Below are 22,420 nucleotides of genomic sequence, written 5' to 3' on the forward strand. Positions count from 1 at the left end.
TAGCGTATCTCCTCTGCCATATTTACCAGTACACTGAGACTTCATTTATCACAAGAGTTACTGATCCTTTAAAATATTAGCTTGGTGCAGAAGGAGATGGTTTGCCAGCATTTCAAGAAGTGTTTTGTCAACATTTTTGACAGTTCCTAGAAAGATGACAATTGCACAAGTTTGGTCTTTATTAAAGAAATGCTTTGTTCAATCTACAGTTCAAAGATTTTTGTTTTCAAGCTTATAAAAATGAATTCTAAAATTAAGGTATATTTTGGAGATAAATAGCATTTGGAATATTGAAAGATGGACCCAAGATTTTTAATAGTTTATGTCTTTATATGGAAACAGTTTGGGAAATGAATGTGCATTGGCTAGTTATATTGCAGTTTGTTTTCCTTTAGAGGCTGACTGAAACAATTTTGTTAAACATTCCAATTATAATTTGATGTGAAAAATTCAGTGCTCAGTTGAGCTGAGTTGGACTGTTAACTCCCAAGCTCTGGGGACAGTTTGTGACCCAAAGCTTCAGAAATTCCAGACTCTCCTTAAAAATCTCAAAGATTTAACAGAACTGTTGAGTACATGGCATCTGTATTGTCAAATTGTTTGTCTTCAACTTTAAAATATATTTTTTTAAAATGTCTATTCAGAGTATGCAGCTCTCTCATAATATCATGAGTCTGGGATCTGGTAATGCAGGGAAAAGAGACCAAATACTAAGACTTGCCAAAAAAATGTAAAAGTCCTTGCAGTCCTTGTATTTCATTGTATATGACATCACATTTAACAACTCATTTAGTAACACGTAGCTTGTCATATATTCATTCTCATGATTTTGAAAATATGAGTTATTTATGCTTTCATAATGCTTAGAAGTTCTTGTCCTAGGCCAGGACACTAGGCCAGCTTCAGTACAAGTAGAACAAAAAAGGCCTCTGACAGAAAAAAAATAAATAATCTACTTCGTGTTTTATAATGCTCTGCAACCTGGGTTGTCTTGTGTCTGTAGACTCTGATGGCTGACCATTACTGTGCTATGCACAGTTTGACCACCAAAGTCATACAAAATAGCTTCTTTTTCACATTGCAAAATTTCCTATATGGGCTTGCTCTTTCCATTTGCCATTTTGTTTGAATTCTTCAATGTCTTGATTTAAAAAGAGAAAAAAAAAAGAAAAAAAAAGTTCATTACAGGCATTAGTATTCAAAAGTTGCACTGTCAAGAGAGCAATCCTAACAAAAGTTTTGGGTACTAAGTTTTTCTAAAATTGCTAAATCATATTTATCTGATTTTTTGCATTATTAACTACGATTTGGGCCATCGATGATATGCTTGAAATGTGATGGTTTCACACCAACGGACAGCCAAACTCCAACACACCAATCTCTCACTTCTGCTCTTCAAAGGAACAAGGAGAAAAAATATGATGGAAAAAGGGCTCAGGGGTTAAGGGCATGGAGATCACTCACCAATTATCGTCACGGGCAAAACAGACTCAAAGTAGGAAGATTAATATAATTTATTATAGTTCACTAGCAGACTAGAACAGTGAGAAACTAAAAGCAAACTAAAACCGCCTTCTCCCTCAACCACCCTATTCTACCTCCTCCCCAACCAGCGGCTGAAACTGGCCCTTATCTAACATGGGGCAGTTGCTCAACTCTTCTTAGAGGCCACCCCTGCAGCCCCCTGCTACCTAAACTTTGCCATGTAAGCTCAACACAGTATAAAACAGAAAGCTGATTTACTGGATAGATGCAAAATATGAACCATACCTTGTTTCCCTGTCACCTGTATAGTACATAGTCATAATTATGATATAATTGCTTTGGTCCTCAATATTTTACCCTTCATTTTGCCAGCCTAAGAATGAGGAAGAGATCTCTGTCACAGAATGCTTTTTGTCTATCTGAAGTAGACCTGATCTAAATTCCATGAAACCAATATGATCTAACTATCAGGTCAAGGACACTCTCCTCTGAGCTACTGGCATCACCAAAGGAAAGAGAAATACACACACACACGCACAGAGGGCATTTTATCATGTTTAAAAAAAGCAAAAAGTTGGGTATTTAAAGCGTCCAGCATGTGAAATTTCTATGTGTTCTGGTTAAGACCATACTGTATACTAGGCAGATGTTGTAAGAGATAATCAGTTCCCAAAGAATTTTAGATTTCATTTTACAGAGGAGAGTACTGACTGGTGAGTTGCTTTAGTGCATGCATTGAGTTAGTGACCAAAATCTCCTTAAGCTAGTGCATTTCCCTAGTGCTGTCTTATGTCTCTATTTTAGTGCCTTTGCATCTTTTCTTACAGTGCAAGTGGTTAGAAACCACTTACCAAATTTCAAAAGGACTTCTATGAAAGATTCTGTCCATCAAGAATAACAAAACCCCCTTAGTGGGATCTTAAGCCTAAACTAATGGGACAGTTGACTATCTACCGTGAGCTTTTGGATGCATTTGCTCAGTAATCAAATCTGAGCCAGAGCTCAGGTCAGTCTTGATCATTGTGTTCTTTCTAGAAGTTGCTTGCAATGGACACACAGAGAGTAAGAATGAAAGAAACAGGATGCATGTAGGGTGAACCTTTTCCGAGTATACTCTGCTAGTTCTGCCCTCCACAGCCTTGGTTTTATTTATATCCTTGTGTAAGAATTGCAGCAATTTAGTTTTTTAATCTGTAAATTAAAAAAAGTGACCTTCAAATGCATGAAGCAGGTGGTATAAAATCTAGGTATAAAATACTTAAGAAATAGATCTTTTATTGTAAATAGGTCAAGCAGGGTGATAAGTAGTGTCGTCTTTCATCAACAACAAAACTTATTGTTAAAGTTGCATATTTTCTGAAATACTAATGGTTTACTTTATTTATTCATCCCTTGCAAAATTGGCTGCCTGTGATAAAGCTGTTTCCTAGAGGATTTATAAGGCATTTTCTAAGTCTCCATCAAACGTTTGCTATTCGCTTTTGGCTATATATATCCAGTAAATCATAGAGGAACTAAGACCAAATGTATCTGGCACAGTATTCTTCAGTGTGCACTGAAAATTCTTTTCAAAAAGCTACTACAGGAAGAGAAAGAGGGCAGTCTGCACAAAGCAAAGCATTCGTTTGAAAGCATGTCTATATTTCTGAGCCAAACTGAGGTTCTTCTGTTGTTATACCTCCTCCAATGTAATTTGTTTTGGAAAGTGTAATTAGGTTAACAGGTTTTTATTTTTCCCAAGATTGGAAGTATCATCCATACTTTGTATCAGGTAACATGGTGATAAGAATAATGATGTTATTTGTTATATAAAATTGCTATCTGGGGACTCAAGAAACTTTTTTTTTTTTTTTTAAATCAAAAGTAAAAAGAAATATCAGTAACAGCAATTGCTAGCTTTTGTAATTAAAGAGTACTCAAAGATACCTTAATTTTAAGCTTTTTGCTATGGCATTGCTTGTTAAGAGTCAATCGAGAATAATGAGGCTCTGACTTGCAGAAATATCAATGGTCAGAATATTTTTATTGTTCTTATTATTTTTAAAATTTAAGAGATATTAAGAAATTCACCAACTACATGTATGTATGTTTTGTCTTCCAGGGCATACAGGACGATTATTAAAATCTCTGTGTTTCACCAGTCTATCATTCCTGCTGCTGCACATCATCTTTCAGATTACAATAAACAGTCTTGAAGCTGGAAAAACTATTGAACCTGGTTTTAACTGTGAGTAAAACTTTTTAGCTTTTATTAGTATTTTAAGTGTTCAGATGCTTCAGTGGTTTGAAAGGTGAAGGGTTGATGGGAAGGCACTTACCACTCTCCTCTTATGGGTTTGCAGCTTTCTTCCTCTTTCCCAGCTTGTTGCCTTAAGAATTGCTGTTACGAGGGCAAGAAGTCTAGATGGGTTTAGCAAAACAGAAAAGTGTTAACTCATTCGTTCCCACACATACGTTTCTCAGTATATTCTGTTTGGGTTTAGCGATGGTTGTTGTGTATTTTCATCTTTAGGCTTTCTCAAAATGCCCTCAGAACTGGAGGTGGTACACTGTTATTAATTAATAATTCACTGAACTAAGAAAAAAAAGATATACTAATAAAAACGGCTCTAACCATGTATTATGCCTCTGTCTGATGGAACTCTGTTAAGCTGATTTTTAATTAAAAATTAAATCTTGACCTCAAGATTTGTTTTTAAACCGTATTTGTCTCTTTCTTGCCTGCGTTATATAGGAAGAAGGATTTTCAGGTTTTATTTATATATAAACAGTACTTACAAATATATTGCGTGACATTTTATATCTTAACTCTCTCAGGAAATGTTCTTCAATAATTCAGAAGCAAATATTCTTTATTGTGCAGAAGTTAATTAAAATATCTATCCAGCGGTTTGGATATGTAACCTCCAGGTAGAAGCTATTTGTACTTGTCTTACAATGATTATGTTTAACATTTAAAACTGTCAACGTGCCCTTGATATATGTCCATTTAATTTATCAGAGTATGCTGCTGCCACTTGAATAAACAGTTATACTACAATTAAACACAAGGAACCTTATGTGAAACCTTATGTGATTTAACTTAAAGCAACAAAATCCTAAGGAAACTTGGAGCACACATTATAATTTCACCTTTAACTCAAACCATTTCTCGAAGTAAAAGACATAATTGTGTTTATGAAATATCGGTCTTAACTGAAATGTCTTAGGCTTTGTCAGTTCAAGTCAGACCTTCAAAAGTATAATTTCTTTTTTTTTTTTTAGAAATGTTTATTATTATTGATTGTGTGAACTGCATGAGTTGATTTCCTATATCTAATATTCTTGTGATTAATAATATGTTATTTGTGCTTAGATTATAGCACTTGTATCATTGTTAGACACTGTTTGTAGGGTAGAGAGTTCGTAACCATCCAAGACAGAGAAGAAACCATGTAGCGTTTTCTTCCTCCTGTGGTGGAAATTGGGAGCTACAGTGGAAAACAATTTTTAAAAATTACTTCATTCTGAAGAATACACTCCTGAAGAAAAGAAGGAGAAGACATACCGTTTCTATCTGTAATTAACATCTCTAAATTCAGTATCTTCTATTCTAGCTGCTATTAATAATGATTTCCTTACAAATGGCCTTATAGGATAATGGGTATGGATGTAGTAGTAAATTAAATGTGCCTCAGGCTGCTCTCTGGCACTGAGACTAGTTGACATGATGACCCACATCCTCACTATTAATCTCTCTTTGCCTCCTGGGCACAGAGTGTGTTTAAGTTACCTGTTGGGAACAGTATTTGGCCCATGTGAACTCCCAAGCCATGCTCGACATTTTGGGAGAAAAGAAGTGGGCCAAAAAAACTTGTTCCAGAGGTTGTTCTAACAGTCTAGCAATACCAAAAAAAAAAAAAAAAATCAGTTGTTGAATTTCAGAGCCAGAGTAAACTGGCACCATTTGGTTCACCGGTATGGCGATAGTTGATCAACTTCAGGTAAAGTTAATGAAGAAGGGAACATGATGCTGGCATTATGGATGCTGGATCTGCAAGGTGCAGAAGAAGTTAAAGAAGTTATAAAGACCATTGAGGATCAAAGAGACAAAAGATACCAAGTCCTTGGTTAGACTAGTTGAAACATAAATTATTGTCATTAAATGGCATCAGAGAATGTGTGGTACTGTGAAGGTGAGGAAAAGACAGAATTCCTACTCCAGAAAGTACTTTGGTAGTACTTCTGCTTGTAATTATTTGGTGACACAGCCCTACTGTATTTCCTGTTCCCCAGCTATATGAATAATGCTTTGCAAAATTGACTACAGCAGTGTGCTAAGCTATAGCTGGAGAAATGACAGCGCTGTGCCTGTAGCATCTGCACAGTGTAATGATCTCTGCCTGTTAGAGTTAGCTGTTAATGTTTATTCAACTCTTTTCACTCAATAAGAAACACAGAAGTGTAGACAAGAAGACTAGAGTTTTCTGTTTCCCTATCCAGACTGGGATCAACTATTAATGAAACAGTTTTTACAGCTGTTTATCTTATTCTTAAATCCTGTGTGCCCGACTGGAAATATTCTATAGTCTCTTCTGATGCTTATCATTAGGGACTTTTTTCCCCCTTAGTCAAAATACCTTGTCTTGCTCCTTCAATATACTGTAGAAATGGAGAAAACATTTCCATTTCTCTTTTTGGTTACTGTTAAGTATTTGAAGGCTGCTGTCATGTCTGTCACATATACTCCTTTCGTTCTCTTCTCTTAATAGAACTTCAGTACCTCCAAACTTTCTTCATGGGCCATGTTTACTTGTTGGTCTATTTCTGTGTTCTCCAAGTGGTCAACATAGTTCTTTGAAGTTCAGTACCCAATGAAAGGCAGTAATTCAGCTGAGAATTTTTTTAATACCTTCTGAATATAATAATTACCTATATGTCTACAAGTGACAATACCTGTTTGTGTGTTACTATATGGTACTTTTTTTTTTTCGACCACCAGCATTCTCTCCCACTTTGTGGTTCACTATAACCTACAAATCCTTTTCTGCAGAGCAGCTAATGTATTTTTTTTCCATATTTATATAGATGAGTACCCCTACATTATAACAGAAACTTGTGCTTGCCCAGTTTCTTCCAGAATGATTTCAAGACTGTTTTGAATTCTGTCTCCCAGTTTGTTCACAGCCCCATGTGAAGGAGCGCCACCTGCAAATACTATTGTGAGGGATTTTTGGATATACTGCAATATTTGATTTTTTCTTTAAATTTAATTTTTATTTTGATTTTGCTGGAACTGAATTTCTACCTGAGTTTGAATAAATTACACCATACATTGCCCTCATGTAAATGAAGTGAGAGTAGGTAGTGCAAAAGTGGACCAGGACTTTTGGTGCAATACTTTCTAGACTGAATAAAAGGGCAATACAACGAGGAAGGGGAAAAGGTGTACTAGCAAAAGAAGGAAAAAAAAAGAAACAAACAAAAAACTTGTAATTATTTTGATTTGTGTTTAAATGCTCCAAGGATAAAGTACGTGAATTGTCCGCATGGTACTACAGTGTTTGTTCTCTCTGCTACTTTCCTCCTTAAGGGAAATTAAAGCTGATTCTATGACTCCATCATTTTCACATCAGAAATGAATGTATTAATGTTTTTATTTGATTCTGTGTTTTCTTTGAAATTTGTTGCATTGTGTAGTTAATCATCTAATTTCTGCCAGTTTAAGAAATGGATGAGAGAAGGGTATATCTTTGTCTTCAAATTCTGTAGGTCACTTTGGGCATATTTAAATGCCAGCTTCTGAATCAAAAGATCATTTCTGTTTTCAGTTTTTTTCACACTGCTGTATTATGTCTTCTGAAAATGTTTTCATTTTAGTAATAAAAACACTTGAAAAATGTTTAAATTAGAGGCGTGACACAGACTGTCACCTCTTAAACCTTATACAGTTTTAGTTTCGTTTTGGAAATTAAGGACAATCATCCCTTTAATAATCTTTTACATCTAGAAGCAGATTAATTTGGGCTATCTGCAAGAGCAAAGCAGAAAGTAGTTTTTGACTGATTTTTAAATACTCTGCTCTTATGCTAAAGTTATTCATAATCAGCTGATAGTTTTTTAAAAAAAGCAAGTCTTACAATGTTTAGCTTCTTCAGATTCTTATTTTTCATCCCTTTCCTCTTTTAGAGGTCATACCTTTCCTTCTCTTTCAGGATGGCTACAAAAATGCCATAGCATTTTCTAAGGTAGCTAGATATATGCTGGTGGGTTGATAGAGGAGTTTAAAAACATTTAGCCAACAGAGGGTTTTTGTTTCTTCACAACCTTGCCAGTATTGCCTAGCACGTGTAAAATCTTGCTGCTAGAACTTGTCACTTGGCTTAATAAAAGATTTCTGGTTAGCCACAGCTGTGTTGAATGGAACTAACATAACCAGATAGTTCATTTTTTACATCAGAGTTCATATAGGGAGGGAAAAAGACAAATACAGCAAGCGTGAGCTGCATTAATCTTCTTAAGCCATCAAGAGCTAGGTAATCAGTCTTGTTACACTGATGATATTTCCATATAACACAGAATTGGATTTTGAGATGTAGTAGTATTTGTGCAGTAATACAATTTCATTATTAAATTTGTACTTCTGATGAAATAAAGTTCTGATTATTAGGTTAAGCAATGCCCTTTGCATATAGAATCTGTGAGACAGGCAATTGCAAATTTGATCACAAGGTAATAAACATAGAGGTAACATAGAGGTAATAAGTTCTTCAGTATGCTTGCTATAGTTCTTTCCTAGGACTAATTTTAAACATGTTTTTGAAATGACATTTCCACCAGCAACAGCAATATTTTCCATGATGTTCATTTTAAACTTTACTTTCTGTAAGTTAGTGAAAATATTCCTTATTGTACTAGTCCTCTGTAAGTGTATCCTCTTCTTGTGTTTAGTAGTCTGTAAAAATATTCCGTTTTATTTTTCTCTTAGTTGTAGTGTTATATTCACCCATTTTTTTATCTTGTGCTGACTGTACCATCTCCTGGTGTTGAAGTCTACATCCAGATCTATTGAGAAGCTTATTCTTTCAGAACAATATTTTATTCCTTAAGAAATACAATTAAGAAATATTATTTTTTCTTTCAGCTGCGCTTTTAATCAGCTATAAAGTGATTAAGTTTGTATTCAATATTTGCTGGAATATCAAAATTGGCAGTTATGGTACTTCTGGATATTTTTCTTGTACCTCAAATAATAGAACTGATGGATCCATAATTAATGCCTGGAAATCTTTCTAAAGATTTCTGTGAAATTCTGCATTTGTTTACTGTATATACCTTGGATGCTTTATTTACAAAATGGTTATGTGAAGAAAAAAGGGAGAATAGACTTAAATCATCAAGTTGCCTAGATAGCTTCTCTGTTAGATCATGGGAACTAAATTCAGATACTTCTCTGTCCCCACTATGCTGTGGTGAATGTCAAACAAATGCATGCCACCATTGTGGAATTATAATAACTTTCTACTTTAGATAAATTTAAAATGATTTCTTGGCTGAAAGACCGTCCTGTGTTTGCATTACTACCAGCATGTCCCTGGGGCTTTGGGTTATATTAGGAAGCAGCAATATCCAGTACAAACAAATTAGGATTCTCCATTTATTGAAAGCTCAGACTCAGGACTGCAGTTGACCTTTCATAGGAATGAGTACCAGGTACTTTTTCCTCTGTATCTAATGAGATTTCATGTCTTTTATCTTCCTGAGTATCCTTTCAAGGTTGTGTGGGTTTTGAAAAGTACTGTATTGTAAAGACCAACATATTTCTAGGTGGATTTATTAATTCATTGGAAATAAAGATAGTATTTCTACTTATAAAGGGGCAAAGGATTAAGAAATTGCATTCAGAATTTCCTACTTCTATTGCAATGGTGTGTGGCAGATGCATGCAGGACTTTCAAATACCATGACTTACTGGTTGAACACCTGCTTAGAGTCTGAACATATATCTCATGGACTCGTCAGCTATTTGGACACATCATTTCATGCAGGGCTGAAATATATTTTGTATTTTGAAAGTATTTTGAAAATACTGAAAATTTTGAAATATTCCAATAAACTAATCTTCTGATAATGTCCTCATATCAGCAACTGTCCCTGTAAAATTATGAATTTAAAAGCAATGACTGAGCATAAAAGCAACAACCATTTATCCAAATCTCCGCTGAGAGACAGAAAATTCTTAAGAGATTAGCACAAGTAATGCAAGCATGCATTGTCTGTAGCGAGTTCATAGCTGATTAAGATGCTTCCAAACCTGCTTTGCATGGCGAGTACTTCTGAAAACTTAAGAAATAACAGAAAGGTGGGAGAATGACATTAAGAATAAAAAAGTATAGTTCCTGTAAATCCCTTGTTATTTACTGTTTCGTGCATAGGCAGTATGCAGTGTCTGAGTCATAAAATGTGTAAAAATGGATCTGTCTGTGGAATCAAGGAGAACTCATGACTAAAAGGATGCCTAGCATCATGCAGTAGATCATGTGGAACACATCCTCTGATAAGCCTCTAAACAACGAAAGATTTTAATGTGAGTTTTTTTGCCTGATAAAAAAATAAATAAAAAGCAACAATAGTTTATTCTCCACATGAAAGTTAATTTTACTTTAATCCAGTACATGCTGAATGTCATCATTGCTTCAACACTTCCAGTGTAACTTTATGCAGTGAGGAAATTTACGATTGAGGAAACAGAAACTTCTGTAATTGCTTCTTAGGCATGTATGATAAGTCTTGCTTAATTTCCTGCTGGGCATTATGCATAACAGTTCAGAAAGTTAGTGTTCATTGTACTTATGGAGTCTTTATTTCTAGACACACATGCTTCCATGTGAAAATCCAGCAATATTCTAAATATTCTTTTTCAGCATTGACATATAAAACCTTCCGCAAAATGTATATTATCATGCTGGAATGAAGTTAGTATACTTATTTGTGTTCCTTCATTTAAGGTGCTGTCATTTAAGATTATTAACAAAGAAAAAGAAATCATGTCTTCCAGGTTGCATACAAACTCCCCATTTTCCTGACATGAAAATATTCATCATGAACATGACATGAATGGCAAAAAGATGTTGTTTTTGTTTGTTTGTTTTCTGTCCAAAAGTGACTTCAGGATGCAGTCTTAGACTTTATAATTCTTCTCTTTGTGTTCATGATGCAGTGAAAGAAGGAATTACGCTGTGTGCTTTGAGGGTCTTTGTTGCAGCATAGTACATTTTGAAAGCCCAGTACTGTATCTCATAATCTACATCAAATTTCTGTGATAATTTACATTGTGATATATGTCAGTACAACAATATAAATATCAGACGTTTTCAGAGCAAGATAAAACTAAAAATGCAGTACAGATTGAAACTGGCTAAATTTTGACAAAATGTTTGAACTGAAGAAGAAAGTTGTCTGACATTGAGTGGCAGTGAAAGGAATCACCTCAGAGTCTGTGTTTTTGACAGTCAGATTGACACTGGAGAGAAGAGTTGGGAAACCACTGCATGCAGAGTATAGCTTGTTTCTGAAGCTGGTGGACTTCCAAAGGTGTTCTGTTGCTACACCAGAGGAAACATGCAGTGGACCTGTTAACACTGTGATGCTGTCTTGGGCAGTTTTGTTTGCCATGTGTCCCAGCTGTAGCTAGGATGAGTGCACCAAACTGCAGGGATGTAAAAGGGCGACTATCACTGTCACCTTGTTTTGGGGGCTGCTGACAGAGGGACAGAGTAGCTGTTGTCTGTCTCCCTCTGCCTGCTTAAAGGCAGAAGTAGCAAAAAACAAATGAAGGCCAGCTGTGCAGGAGAAGGCACTTGATAAAACTTGAATAGTAGAGAGGAGAGCAGGATGTGTGTGGAGGATGGTAGTTCTTTTGGTGATTTATGCTCTTGGTAAATTAAGAAACAAACATGCAAAAAGGAACCTTTTTTTGTTTGTCTTCTGTTGTTTGTCTTCTAGTTATATTCTTGACCCTCCTATGAAAATCTTACCAGACGTTATGCAATACCAACTGCTTTTATGTCCCAAATTACTAGAAAGTCTGCTTTCCATATTGTGAAAAGTTTTTAAAAGACCAGAAAAGTCAGAAACAGGCTGCTCACACAACCAGTTACAGGGCTGTGTGTCCCTTTACAGGGACAGACCTCACACACCAGCAGTACTGTTTCAGTGTTTTTTCTGGCTCATCTACAGTGTTTTGTTGTAACAGTATGGGGTATGTAAGGACCAACACCATGATGCTTTAGCAACCAGCATCTCTGTTCTGGTGCAGAGCACTATGTTGAAAAGTTCCCGTGCTGATCATTCAAATCACTGTAACATAAATATTTAGTGGAGAGTCTTAGGGGAGTTACTGTGAAGAAATAGGAAACTATATATTTGTGTGTTAAACACTGTTTAGAAAAATGCTTTCCACTGAAAATAAATATTTCACTTTAATTCTGAGGATTTATCTTGTGTTAGATTGTTTACATCTTTATGTATTGCTCTTCGTCATGTAATCATTTTGAGTATTCCTAGAAAACCCAATTTGCTAGCGTGATACTGTGAGACTTTGTATGTACCCACTCTAAGTCTGAGCCAGTTTTTATCCCTGGGTCCAAGCCCTTGGGCTTGAGCCTGCTATGCCTCTGCATGCTTTGTGTCGGCAGTGTGCTCTGAGTCTCAACTGGGAAGTGAGCAGCAAAAGTGAGTTGAGATGCCAACTGCTAACCAGAGCAGCTCTGCCATGGCTAGGCCCTTAGCTAAAAGGTGAGCCATCCTGCCTGGGGGTGGCAGCCATCTGAGGTGCAGCCTGGGGACTGCTCAGGACAAAAGGCAGATCTTGACTCAAGGTTAAGGTGGAGTGGAAAGGACTGGGTTTACTTAGCTGTTCCATGGAATCTGCGACGTAAGGAAAAATCACCCCGTGAAACAAAGCAAAAGGCGTTGTTCACATAAATGTGGCATGGAGCCATTTGGGGGAGAAAACGTTTTCTTCGGACTTGGACTTGAAATGCTTTGGTGGGCTCTCCTGTGTCAGTGTGTTAGAACACAGCCCTGAGTCTGGGTAAAATTATGTCTGAACTTTGCACATTTTGAGTCCACTTCTAAATGGAAAAGGCCTTAAAATTGCCTTCAATTTCTGCCATATGTATATGTATATGTATGTATATGTATATGTATACATATATGTATACATATATATATGTATATATATATGTACATATACATATATGTATACATATATATATATGTATATGTATGTATGCATGTCTGAATCAATAACCACACAGGGTGCGAGAAGACCCTGTACAATACAACTTCTGTGTAAACAACATGCAGCACATCTATCACACAGGGCAAAATAAATAAGTAAAATTCCTTTGCACTCACCAAAGAAGGAAAAATACCTTTCAAATCTTTGGAAGGAAGAGAACTCATTAGATGAGTTTAGAAGGGAAGACTTGATTTCAATCTTAAACATTCCTCTTTTGTTTCATTACATTTTCCTGATATCTAGATCTGCAGCACTGCACCATTTCCATCCATATATATGATTTTTACTGCTGAATTTTATCATACCAAATTCTTTTAGGATTTTGTTTAAAGGAATCAATAAACTGAATTTTAGAGATGTTATAGTCATCATCTAGACTACAACCAGTAAGATTTTCAATGGTGAAAAAAAAATCTGAAAGCTGTAGTAAATGAAAAATATTTCATGACAAAACCATAATTATATTTTTATGTGTCTAGAAAAAAAGAAAGTGGGATACACTATCTTTCAAAGTCCAGTGACCAGAAAATGAACTTGATTTCCAAGTATTATCAGTGATACCAGATACCTATTTTAAAGCTGAAAGCACTGAATATTTGTAAATGTTCCTGAGGCACTCCAGCTAGTGTGGGGTGTAGTATCATCAATCTATTACTGTACTCATTAGAAGAGTAAAAGGTTATTCATAATAAAAAAAAAAAAAAAAGAACTTCAGTTCTGAAGGATATTGGGAGCAATGTAATTTAGAGTACGTTAATAAATAGGAAGTCCTACCAGTTATTTCTATGATGCATAGAGTCATACATTTCAAAAGAAGACAGCCAGCCCCCAGCGTACAGGACACAGAACCGTTAACATGCATTTTTGGTTCATGAATCACTTCACCTGTAAAGTCATTATGGCCAAGAAACTTCATATAGCCTGACCAAAATATTTTTTTCAGGGTCTCTTTGGCACACAGATCAAGAATATTGAAATGTAAGAGGATGATTTTTAATGCATCCTTTAAACCAGCAGATTGTGACCTAGTCATGGATTGTGACCCTGCAGTTTCTTGGCAATGCAGATGGCTATGTAGCAGGTTCCAAGAAATTCCTGCTTTTCCTAGACCCGACAGGTCTGTCTGCAAATAATGTAATGTTTCTGAGAGAACCCATGTTCTTGTCTGTACCATAGGAACATCAAAGGACTCAAATTATACTGAGAACAGGCTCTATTGTAGCGTCTAGCAACCAACCATCATTCTTAGAAATACAGACCTCAGTCAAGGCACCAAACTGGATTTTAATGGTCCTCAAAATCTTCCACCTGGAGGGTGTGGTGGTCTAGTGTTAATTAAACACAGCTGCAATATAAAACTCGTGGAATTAGAAGACGTACTGTTGAAAGCCTTATTTATGTCTGGACTTTTTTTCTGTTTTAATATAAAGAAGATAGTAAATGCTTCTTGTGGCTAACTTTTTTTATATTTGTGCAGATGTCAGCTAAAGACTCTCACAAACTGCAACAGACAATTATTACAAGAGTAAAAAGTAATAATAATTGAAGCTGATACTGTTTTGCTGACAACAGTTCCAAGTTCATAACACTGCTATTCAACCAATTCTCATTATTTCTTGGCTATCCTTTAGCATATTATAAGATAAATTATAAGACTAGCAGAAACACAAAAGGTCAGTGCTGTGGGAAGGGGTCAAGAAATTCTTTTAAACTGCTGTTCAGTTGTGCTTCTTTCTTTCTGATTATATAAATGTGCATGCACATTTTCATTTTTAGGGACCTTATTCCTTACAGCAGGAGTTTTCTGTGATTATTAAGTTTTTGTACTGAACAGCAACCTGTGCAATTTCAAGAATCAGCCTAATTGAGTTACCCAATTAGCCAATCTTGGTAAGCAAAGGGGTTGGGGGTGGGGTGGGGGAGTGAAAGGATTTCAGCACTGTTTTTCACTAATAAAATTGAATTTCATGGAATTGTCCAAAGTTTAAAACACTAGGTACCAATGAGGTAGGAAGATGCTCTGTGCTTCCAAAAAGGTGCAGAGAGGTGTAAAACAGGCAAGATGTCAGGGGATGCAATACTTTGAGATCTAATAGAAAAAAAGAAGTCAGTGATTTAGTTATCAAAATGGAAGCAATTGTAGTATTGTTATCTGCAGTACATGTATATATGGTCAAACAGTAAATCACTGTTTTCTGCAGAAAGAAGCTATTGAGCAGAAATGATCTGTTGAATGTGCACTTCTCCTTGGATGGATGCTCAGAAGCCATGAACAGGGAAATGTGCAGGAGGAGAGGATGCATGAAGGGGGGAGAAGGGAAGTCAGCAATGTACAGGTATATTGTCCACCTGTCTCTGGTTTAGCAGCACAGAGTCCATACTGAACTTGCTTTTGCACAGTCCTTTGGGCTGCAATTCATGCATCTCTTGCCCCAACAAGATCTAGGGGAGGGAATTGATGTACAGGAATAATTATTTTTAGTCACAGCAGGGTTCAGATAAACACTTCAGCTTCCAGTCCCACCTCAAAGTGTCATTAATAATTTTATGCAGTTTGCAAATGAAAACTTTTGGAGATAACCAAGATTAGGTTTGTCTTGTTGACACATAATCTGAGCCATGATTCTGCCCAGGGTAGTAGTTCTACAGCCAAGCAGGACTGGCCATATCTTCTGGTACTGCAATCTCATGGTATCATATTTTTATGAGGAATTTTAACCAAAATAAATTTCAGCTCATGAAATCGCATCACCTTGAGTGCAAATACCACCTGTTCATTACCATCCTGTTGTCTCAACAGCCTTTCCACAAGTTAGATTGCAGCACATCTGTGGTACATGAATTTTAAAATTATTTTTGCAACTTCTCATGTTCTGGCTGAAATGTTGTTAAAATTCCCTCACACGTGGTGAAAAAGAAAAGCCTGAACAAAGAAGTTCACAAAATACACATCCACATAAAACAAAGCTGGAATGCTGATACAGTTCCACAGACATCTGGAAAAAGTCAAAGATAGGCTTCCACATCTATCCATGTCATTCTGGAATTCTGGATAACAATAAGAAAATGATATCACATTTCCTCTTCATAGCTCTCAGTTGTTCTCAGTTGTTCCTGTCACTTTTTTTTTTTTTAAGCTATAGGAAAGAACGAAAGGATATACAACCACAGCTGCAGGAATTAACAATAGATATTGTATTGAGTCGGTGGGTGATGTATTTAATCAAAAGGTGAAAATTTATATCTGTGTTTTGCTATATAATTTTCTCAGATGAGCAAAAAAAATTTACTTTTTAGATAGTTTTGTGATGGCAGCTCTTGATTTCAAAGACTTCTCAAAAGTTGGTTGAAGTATCCATTCTGTTATTTTGAAAAAAAATGTTGTCGATGGGAAATTCAGTCATTTTTAATCCTTTTTACAAGAGTTATATTCTGTTATATAGTAATGCAAAAGTGTTTACACTTTATTAGTATAGGGGTGTATTTAAAGGATATTTAATTTTACGTAGACATCTCATTGACTGATGGACGTGACCTAAAAGTCAAAAAGGAGATCCTGCATTGCTGGTGCTACAGATAAGCCGTTGCACACTCTGCAGTGATCTACCATCTACCAGCTGATGCTGGGCTGAGTGAGAAAGAACTGCATACAGTTGGTAGCCCACTGTTTCCAATATGCACTGGATTTCTTTTTTGCTTTCTAAAGCTTTGATAGATATAGTAGCAGTTCTCTTTCACCTTAGCAGATTGAAAGTACATTGTTAGGCTGTCTCATGGACACACAATGTAGGGCTCAGCTGGGTATCTACCCAGGTGATGCAAGAAGTGTTTAGCAAAAGCAGTCACCAAACTGTTTTTTGTTCTCTATTCAAGAAGAGAAAATATGTAGCTCTGAAAATTAGTACGTTAGATGTCAGACTGCCCTTATGCTAGGTATCCTTAGATTTGCTAATAGGGTATTGATATTGTAGAGAGAAGAGAAGAGAAGAGAAGAGAAGAGAAGAGAAGAGAAGAGAAGAGAAGAAAAGAAAAGAGAAGAAAAGAAAAGAGAAGAAAAGAAAAGAGAAGAAAAGAAAAGAGAAGAAAAGAAAAGAGAAGAGAAGAAAAGAAGAAAAGAGAAGAAAAGAAAAGAAACAACACGGGAAACATGGAAAATGGGAAAATGTTTCTCAGTTGCTCTGCTTCCCTTCATTCACTGCCTTTGACATGTCACACAGTGACTGCATTCATCTTTGCTAAGCCAGCTCAGGCCAATCTATGAAACCTTGAGCTAAACAGTCACTGTCATGTTCTCTTCTCTGAGTTAGGACCACTGCCAAGGTGATCCAATGTTTAAAGAGTGTGGTTTTTTGTTTGTTTATGTTGCTGTTACTGTTTGTGGTACAAATAGTTACTTTCACCCTGGAGTTGTACCTTTTTTTGGATGTATTTAATTCTGAGGTAGTATGCTCTATATTTGGGTCAGTGCTCATAAAGTTTGACATCTATAATTTTATAAATCTCTATTAATATTAATACTTCTGTCCACCCAACCACCTAACAGCCCAGCATATGGGATGCAGAATACACTGCAAAGCAAGCTGTTATAAATCTCAGAAAGGTTTATGAGTTGCAAAATTTGAGTTTGGAGAGGGTTGTGTAGACTTCTGCAATTTTTAAATGCTGATGCTAAATCCGTTCAGATGTAAATCAAACCCATCAGGAGCTCTGCTCTTTAGACACTTTATCCTAAGATGTTTTTGTTCATCACTTCTTCCTCAGTTGGAGGTTGTATATGAAAGTTTTTAAAATGAAATAAATAATATATTCCTATGAAGACGATTAGTATATTTTGGAACTCAGAAGTGGTAGAGAAGTTGGGTAATATTTCAGCATAAATAACAATGTGAGTAGACTTTTTTGTTTTGAAATTCTTAGTCCAGGATGTGGATAGTCATAATCTCCCTGGATATTTCCCAGTGTTTGGCTAGGCTGTGAATGATGATCTCTATTACTGGAAATACTGTGTTTTGTGCAGAGTAGAGTCAAATAATGGGGGCTTTGACATGAACAGGTTTCATATATGTTTTCATACATTGACTTATGTTTCATGTGTTCACATGTTCACATCAGTTTCACCCTGCATGCTCCTTTTAATTGGTGTGACAACATCTCACTTGATGCTCCTGTTCAAAGTTTCATTAAATCTGTTGCACGCTAAAGATGTCTTATATTAGAAGTGTTCACGTGGCTCCATCTGTGCCCTGTGCTATTTTGGGAGAGCTCTGTGACTGGTCTCTCTCTGCTGTTGCTCTCTTGGGAATTGGACGCTGCTTTCCTGTTTAAACATTGGCATTCAGTCAAGATAATCTGATTTGTAGTTCTTGTTCTTGGAGTTTGTGACTATTCAACTTGCTTGCTACCAACTCATTGCTGGTATCTTTGGAAACTGTATGGAATTTCTCATTGCTCCATCCTCTGTGGAAAGGAAAAGATGAGGATGAAATATCTCATCAAAAACATTTTGAAGCCCTTACCAGAAATATCTCATCAAAACAATTTTTAAGCCCTTACTAGAAGATCTGAACAGGATGGTAACAAAGATGGTGTTCAGCATATATCAAAAGCAAAGGTCTAAGATTCTCTTACACAAATATCATAAACAAGGACTGGGATCAGGCATGGTCTTATGTCATTACCCCAGGACATAATAAGTTGGATTGGATTTTGTAAGAGGTCATTTTCATGGCTGTGCAGATACCTCCAGGTGACTGAAGAAGAACATGTTTAATTTAAGATTGGTGTGCTTTCACTGTGGAGAGTTAATACTCCTTGGTGCTTAAGACTGACCAGTTGCTGGGAGATAAAGAAGATTTTTAAGCACCCATGCACTGATAACTCTTTCATCTTGTGGTCAGCCAGTGATTGAACCTTTAGCACACTTTGCCTGGCAGCCTTTGGGAGGAAACTTTTCTGCATGTGAGTATTTATGCTTTAGCATAGCAAAAATATGCTAATTATGAGCCAGTAGCCCACTTTCTAATCTGTTTTATTTATTTATTTTACCCTGCTTATTTTGGTGCCTAAATGAGGAACAGTAATAGTCAGAGCTATCTCAGGTCTCTTCATGTGGACCTCCTCTTCAGTCTTTCGCATTCTGTTTCTTGCTGAATGTTTCTTCCAAGTAGAAAATATACTATGTCATCAGTGGAAAAAAAAAAAAGACTTTATTTTTTCCCTGCAAAAGACTTAATATGATATATAAAAAATCAAGCTCTAAGGTGCCAATAAGGTAAACATGTAAGGTGCTGAATAATCATTACAGAATGTGCATCTATCAGCAGAGGTTGTCTGCTATAGGTCTGATAGGCTGTGGGCAGAGATGCTGCTTGTTCCTAAACAAACTGGTTCTTTCTAGTTATGCAGGGCATCCAGTGAGACCCTTGTATTGAAGAGCATCACAGGGAGATCTCTCTGTCTTTCCTTTCTGGCTACTTTCTTCACAGTTCACCTGCTGATGGCTGTCAGTGTGCCAGAAACCACAATTAGCCCCATGAGATGCCTCTCACCATGCATCAGACACGGTAGTGGTTTCTCCAGGGTCAGTTTCTGATCCCTCAGTCAGGTGACTAATTGGCCTTTGTCAGCTTATTTGGCTTTTATCAGGTACAAATCTTGCTATGAGAGTGTTTTGTCATTCGTGTTCTTTAACTGTAGGGCAGTGTAGTGACAAGCGTACCAGGATGGACAGTGTACAGCAGGGTCCAATTGCTCAGCAGCCTGAATATGCAGAAATCAGGCTGTGGCTTCTTTTTTTTTATCTGTAAAATCAGTTCCTTTTGTATTACATTATAGCATTATTACTTCTTGTCATCTAATGTGATTTTCTTGATGGGCTAATTGCTTTATCCATATGCCAAGCATAAGTCAACCTCCACTGAAGTGCCATTCAGTAGATGCATCAATGTTCAGTTAGGCCAACATATCTTTACTTGCTATATTTGGATTTCTTATGCACTGCATTTCCTCTTGCAGTACCACATGTATCCTGCGTAGACCTCCCTGGTCCTTTGGCTACAGACATCTGTCTTGTTACAATAATTGGACGCTTTGTTTTTCCCTCATGCTGACCTCTGCTTTTGCTTACATTTCTAAATACATTTCCTGGTTCCTGCTTCCTGAGATCACAGGAGGCCTCTCAACACTAGCCCTTCTTGCAGAAGTCCAAGTGCTGTTGCTAACCCATTTGTCACGTAAGCATTTGACCTAGCGTTCATGTGGCCCCTCTCTGTTGTCACTGAGAGAATCTCTTGAAACTGTAAATAGCCATTTCAGTAGTAATTTGAGTCTCATAATCCTGATATCACTGCTTTGGCAAATACACTTTTTAAGGAATGCACGCCAACAGCTCTCTCCAAAAGATGTCAGGACAACATTTCCAACAGCCAGGAGTTCTGCTACATTTTAGGCACATGCAGAGGTTCCATGTATCAAGGTCCAAGGCACTTGGGAATTGTAAAGTTGTTGTGAAACAACTTTTCTTCAGTGTCTTCCAATGCTAAAGGTGAAAATAGGAGGGAGACAGGGAGAGATGTGATATATGCTAAATCAAGAAGTTGTTGCTTGTTATTTTTCTTTCTTTATGCAAGGTTTGCATGAAAGCAGAGGAGATCTTCCAGGACATAGCTGTCATCCAACATTTGATTTTTCTGTCAGGCCAATTTTGAAGAGAAAAGAACAAGGGAGAGTATTTGAGAAATGTAGGGATTCTTTGGGCCTGACAGAAAAGGAGGCAGACAAGTCCCTCTGTGACCTAAGAGCTGGCTGAGGAGAAACTTCCAGCTGAGGAAAAAGAAGCTGCAGAAACATGTTCCTGAACATATGATTCATTATTGAGTCCCAGCTCAACGTAAACTTGAGTCTTCTTTTCTCTTAGCTTTTCCTAATACGTTGTATCTAAACAATTCCTTCAGCTTTTGTGTCCTGTCTGGATTGCAGATGAGTGCAGATTTTTTAAGGCAAGTGCTCTCTCTGCACTTTTGTGTTTTTACAGCCCCCAGCCCAGCTGGTTCCCACTGTTGTCTGGCCCTTAGATTGTTGCCTGATGCCAGCAAATCCATAGGGAAAGATATCTTCCTTGAATTAAGAAAAGTGAGTTTAGAGAATTGTGTTCCTGGCACAGGAATGCATAAAATGCAAGATATCTTAAGACAAGTCATTTAGATGCCTGGTGAACTTGTGCATAAATCAAAATGCAAAATTTGTTTCTTGCTTTCCCTTTGACATGTGTGTTGGAAATATATAATATGCCCCTTAATTTTCCTTATTATACATTTAATTCTTCTCTGTTTCCTGTAAAATTCAGTATTTGTGTCAGATTGCTTTCTGACATGCTTTAATGCTTGCTTTTCAGCATACAAAGTAATAGAAAGTTCTGATCACCTTTCAAAGTTAAGAACTCATTCAGACTGTAGTCCCACACCACCCACATCACTCCATGAAAACTGCTGAAGAACAGCTGCACAGTAGGGAGAAATCCCTGAATTATTTAACAGGTTTTCTAAAAATCTTCTGTGTCAGTCCTTCTCACTGCTTACAGAGAGCTGTTAGGAGTTAGGGCTCTCTAGCATCTTTCAGGGTTATTACTTCGTGTATGAAAACCTGTCAGTCAAAAGTTGCTCATTTTTGCCCATGTTTTTATCTCTCTTCAGATAAGTTTGGAATACTAGGCGTTATTTTTGGCATAGCATGCATATTTATTTGTTCACCGTTTTGTGGAAAAGAAGCCATTAGTTATTCCTGTTAGAGGTTTGGCCCCCAGAGCTAAATCGCTTAAGCTGGATTGTTGTAGTTGTTCTCATTTTGCAGTTCACACCCTCACTCTTTAACTTTTTGGGAATGCAGGCCAGCTGCTGCACCTGTACAAATCCCGCTGTGTGCTCTGCTCTCAGGATTGGTGCCATAATGCAGGGAAGCCATATTCAGCAGGGTCACATTAGCATTAGGAGTTAAGGTATGATTTGTCCCACCGGTTTTGGCATGACTCATATTCAGTAGATAATTAGAACCTCATGCCAAACTTTCACTGCTCACATTCTAAAATGAAGCAGTAATTTGTTTTATATATGTATTACCTATAATTACTTACTAGGATTGACAAATGTATTACTAATTCAACAATTACTTTGTTATGAGGCACTAATAGGAAAAAAACCTACTTGAAGTCTAAAATCTCTCTCCTGAATTAATGTTTAATTTTGACTTGAGCAGATATTTGCTTAAAGCTAGAAATTGCTCTAAAATCTCAAGTAACGTGTAACTAATACCGTATGAGAAAATAAGTGGGATTAATAATGAATAACCTTCAGGGCTTCTTTTTTATTTTATTCCCTTTTTGTTCATATGTAGTTTTGAAGTTTTTTTTTTTTCTCTTCAACTAGATTGGCCAGCCTTTAACTGTTGAGACAGAAGCAATTCTTGAGCAATTGGAGTACAGCTTCAGCAGCTATACTGCATACTGGGCAGCAGGACTGGTGTAGTGCAGGGACTGTGACCCAGTCAGCATCCTTGACCTTGGAAGGCGATGGAGAACAGGGATATAGAAAATAGACACCATCTCCTACCTGCACATCCAAACTTAACAGAGTGGTGGTTTTTGTGTGGAAATCACTT

General features: G+C 36.7%; 1 protein-coding gene across 1 annotated transcript in view; it reads left to right on the plus strand.

Moving 5' to 3' along the window:
* Positions 1-22,420, plus strand: part of PIEZO2 (piezo type mechanosensitive ion channel component 2) — a 334,423-nt gene that overhangs the window by 130,415 nt on the left and 181,588 nt on the right. The window contains exon 4 of the mRNA XM_050708773.1: positions 3,587-3,712. Coding sequence (XP_050564730.1) covers positions 3,587-3,712 — 126 coding nt within the window. The remainder of the gene's footprint in view (positions 1-3,586; positions 3,713-22,420) is intronic.

This window comes from Cygnus atratus, chromosome 2 (genome assembly GCF_013377495.2).
Source record: "Cygnus atratus isolate AKBS03 ecotype Queensland, Australia chromosome 2, CAtr_DNAZoo_HiC_assembly, whole genome shotgun sequence".
Lineage (NCBI taxonomy): Eukaryota > Metazoa > Chordata > Aves > Anseriformes > Anatidae > Cygnus > Cygnus atratus.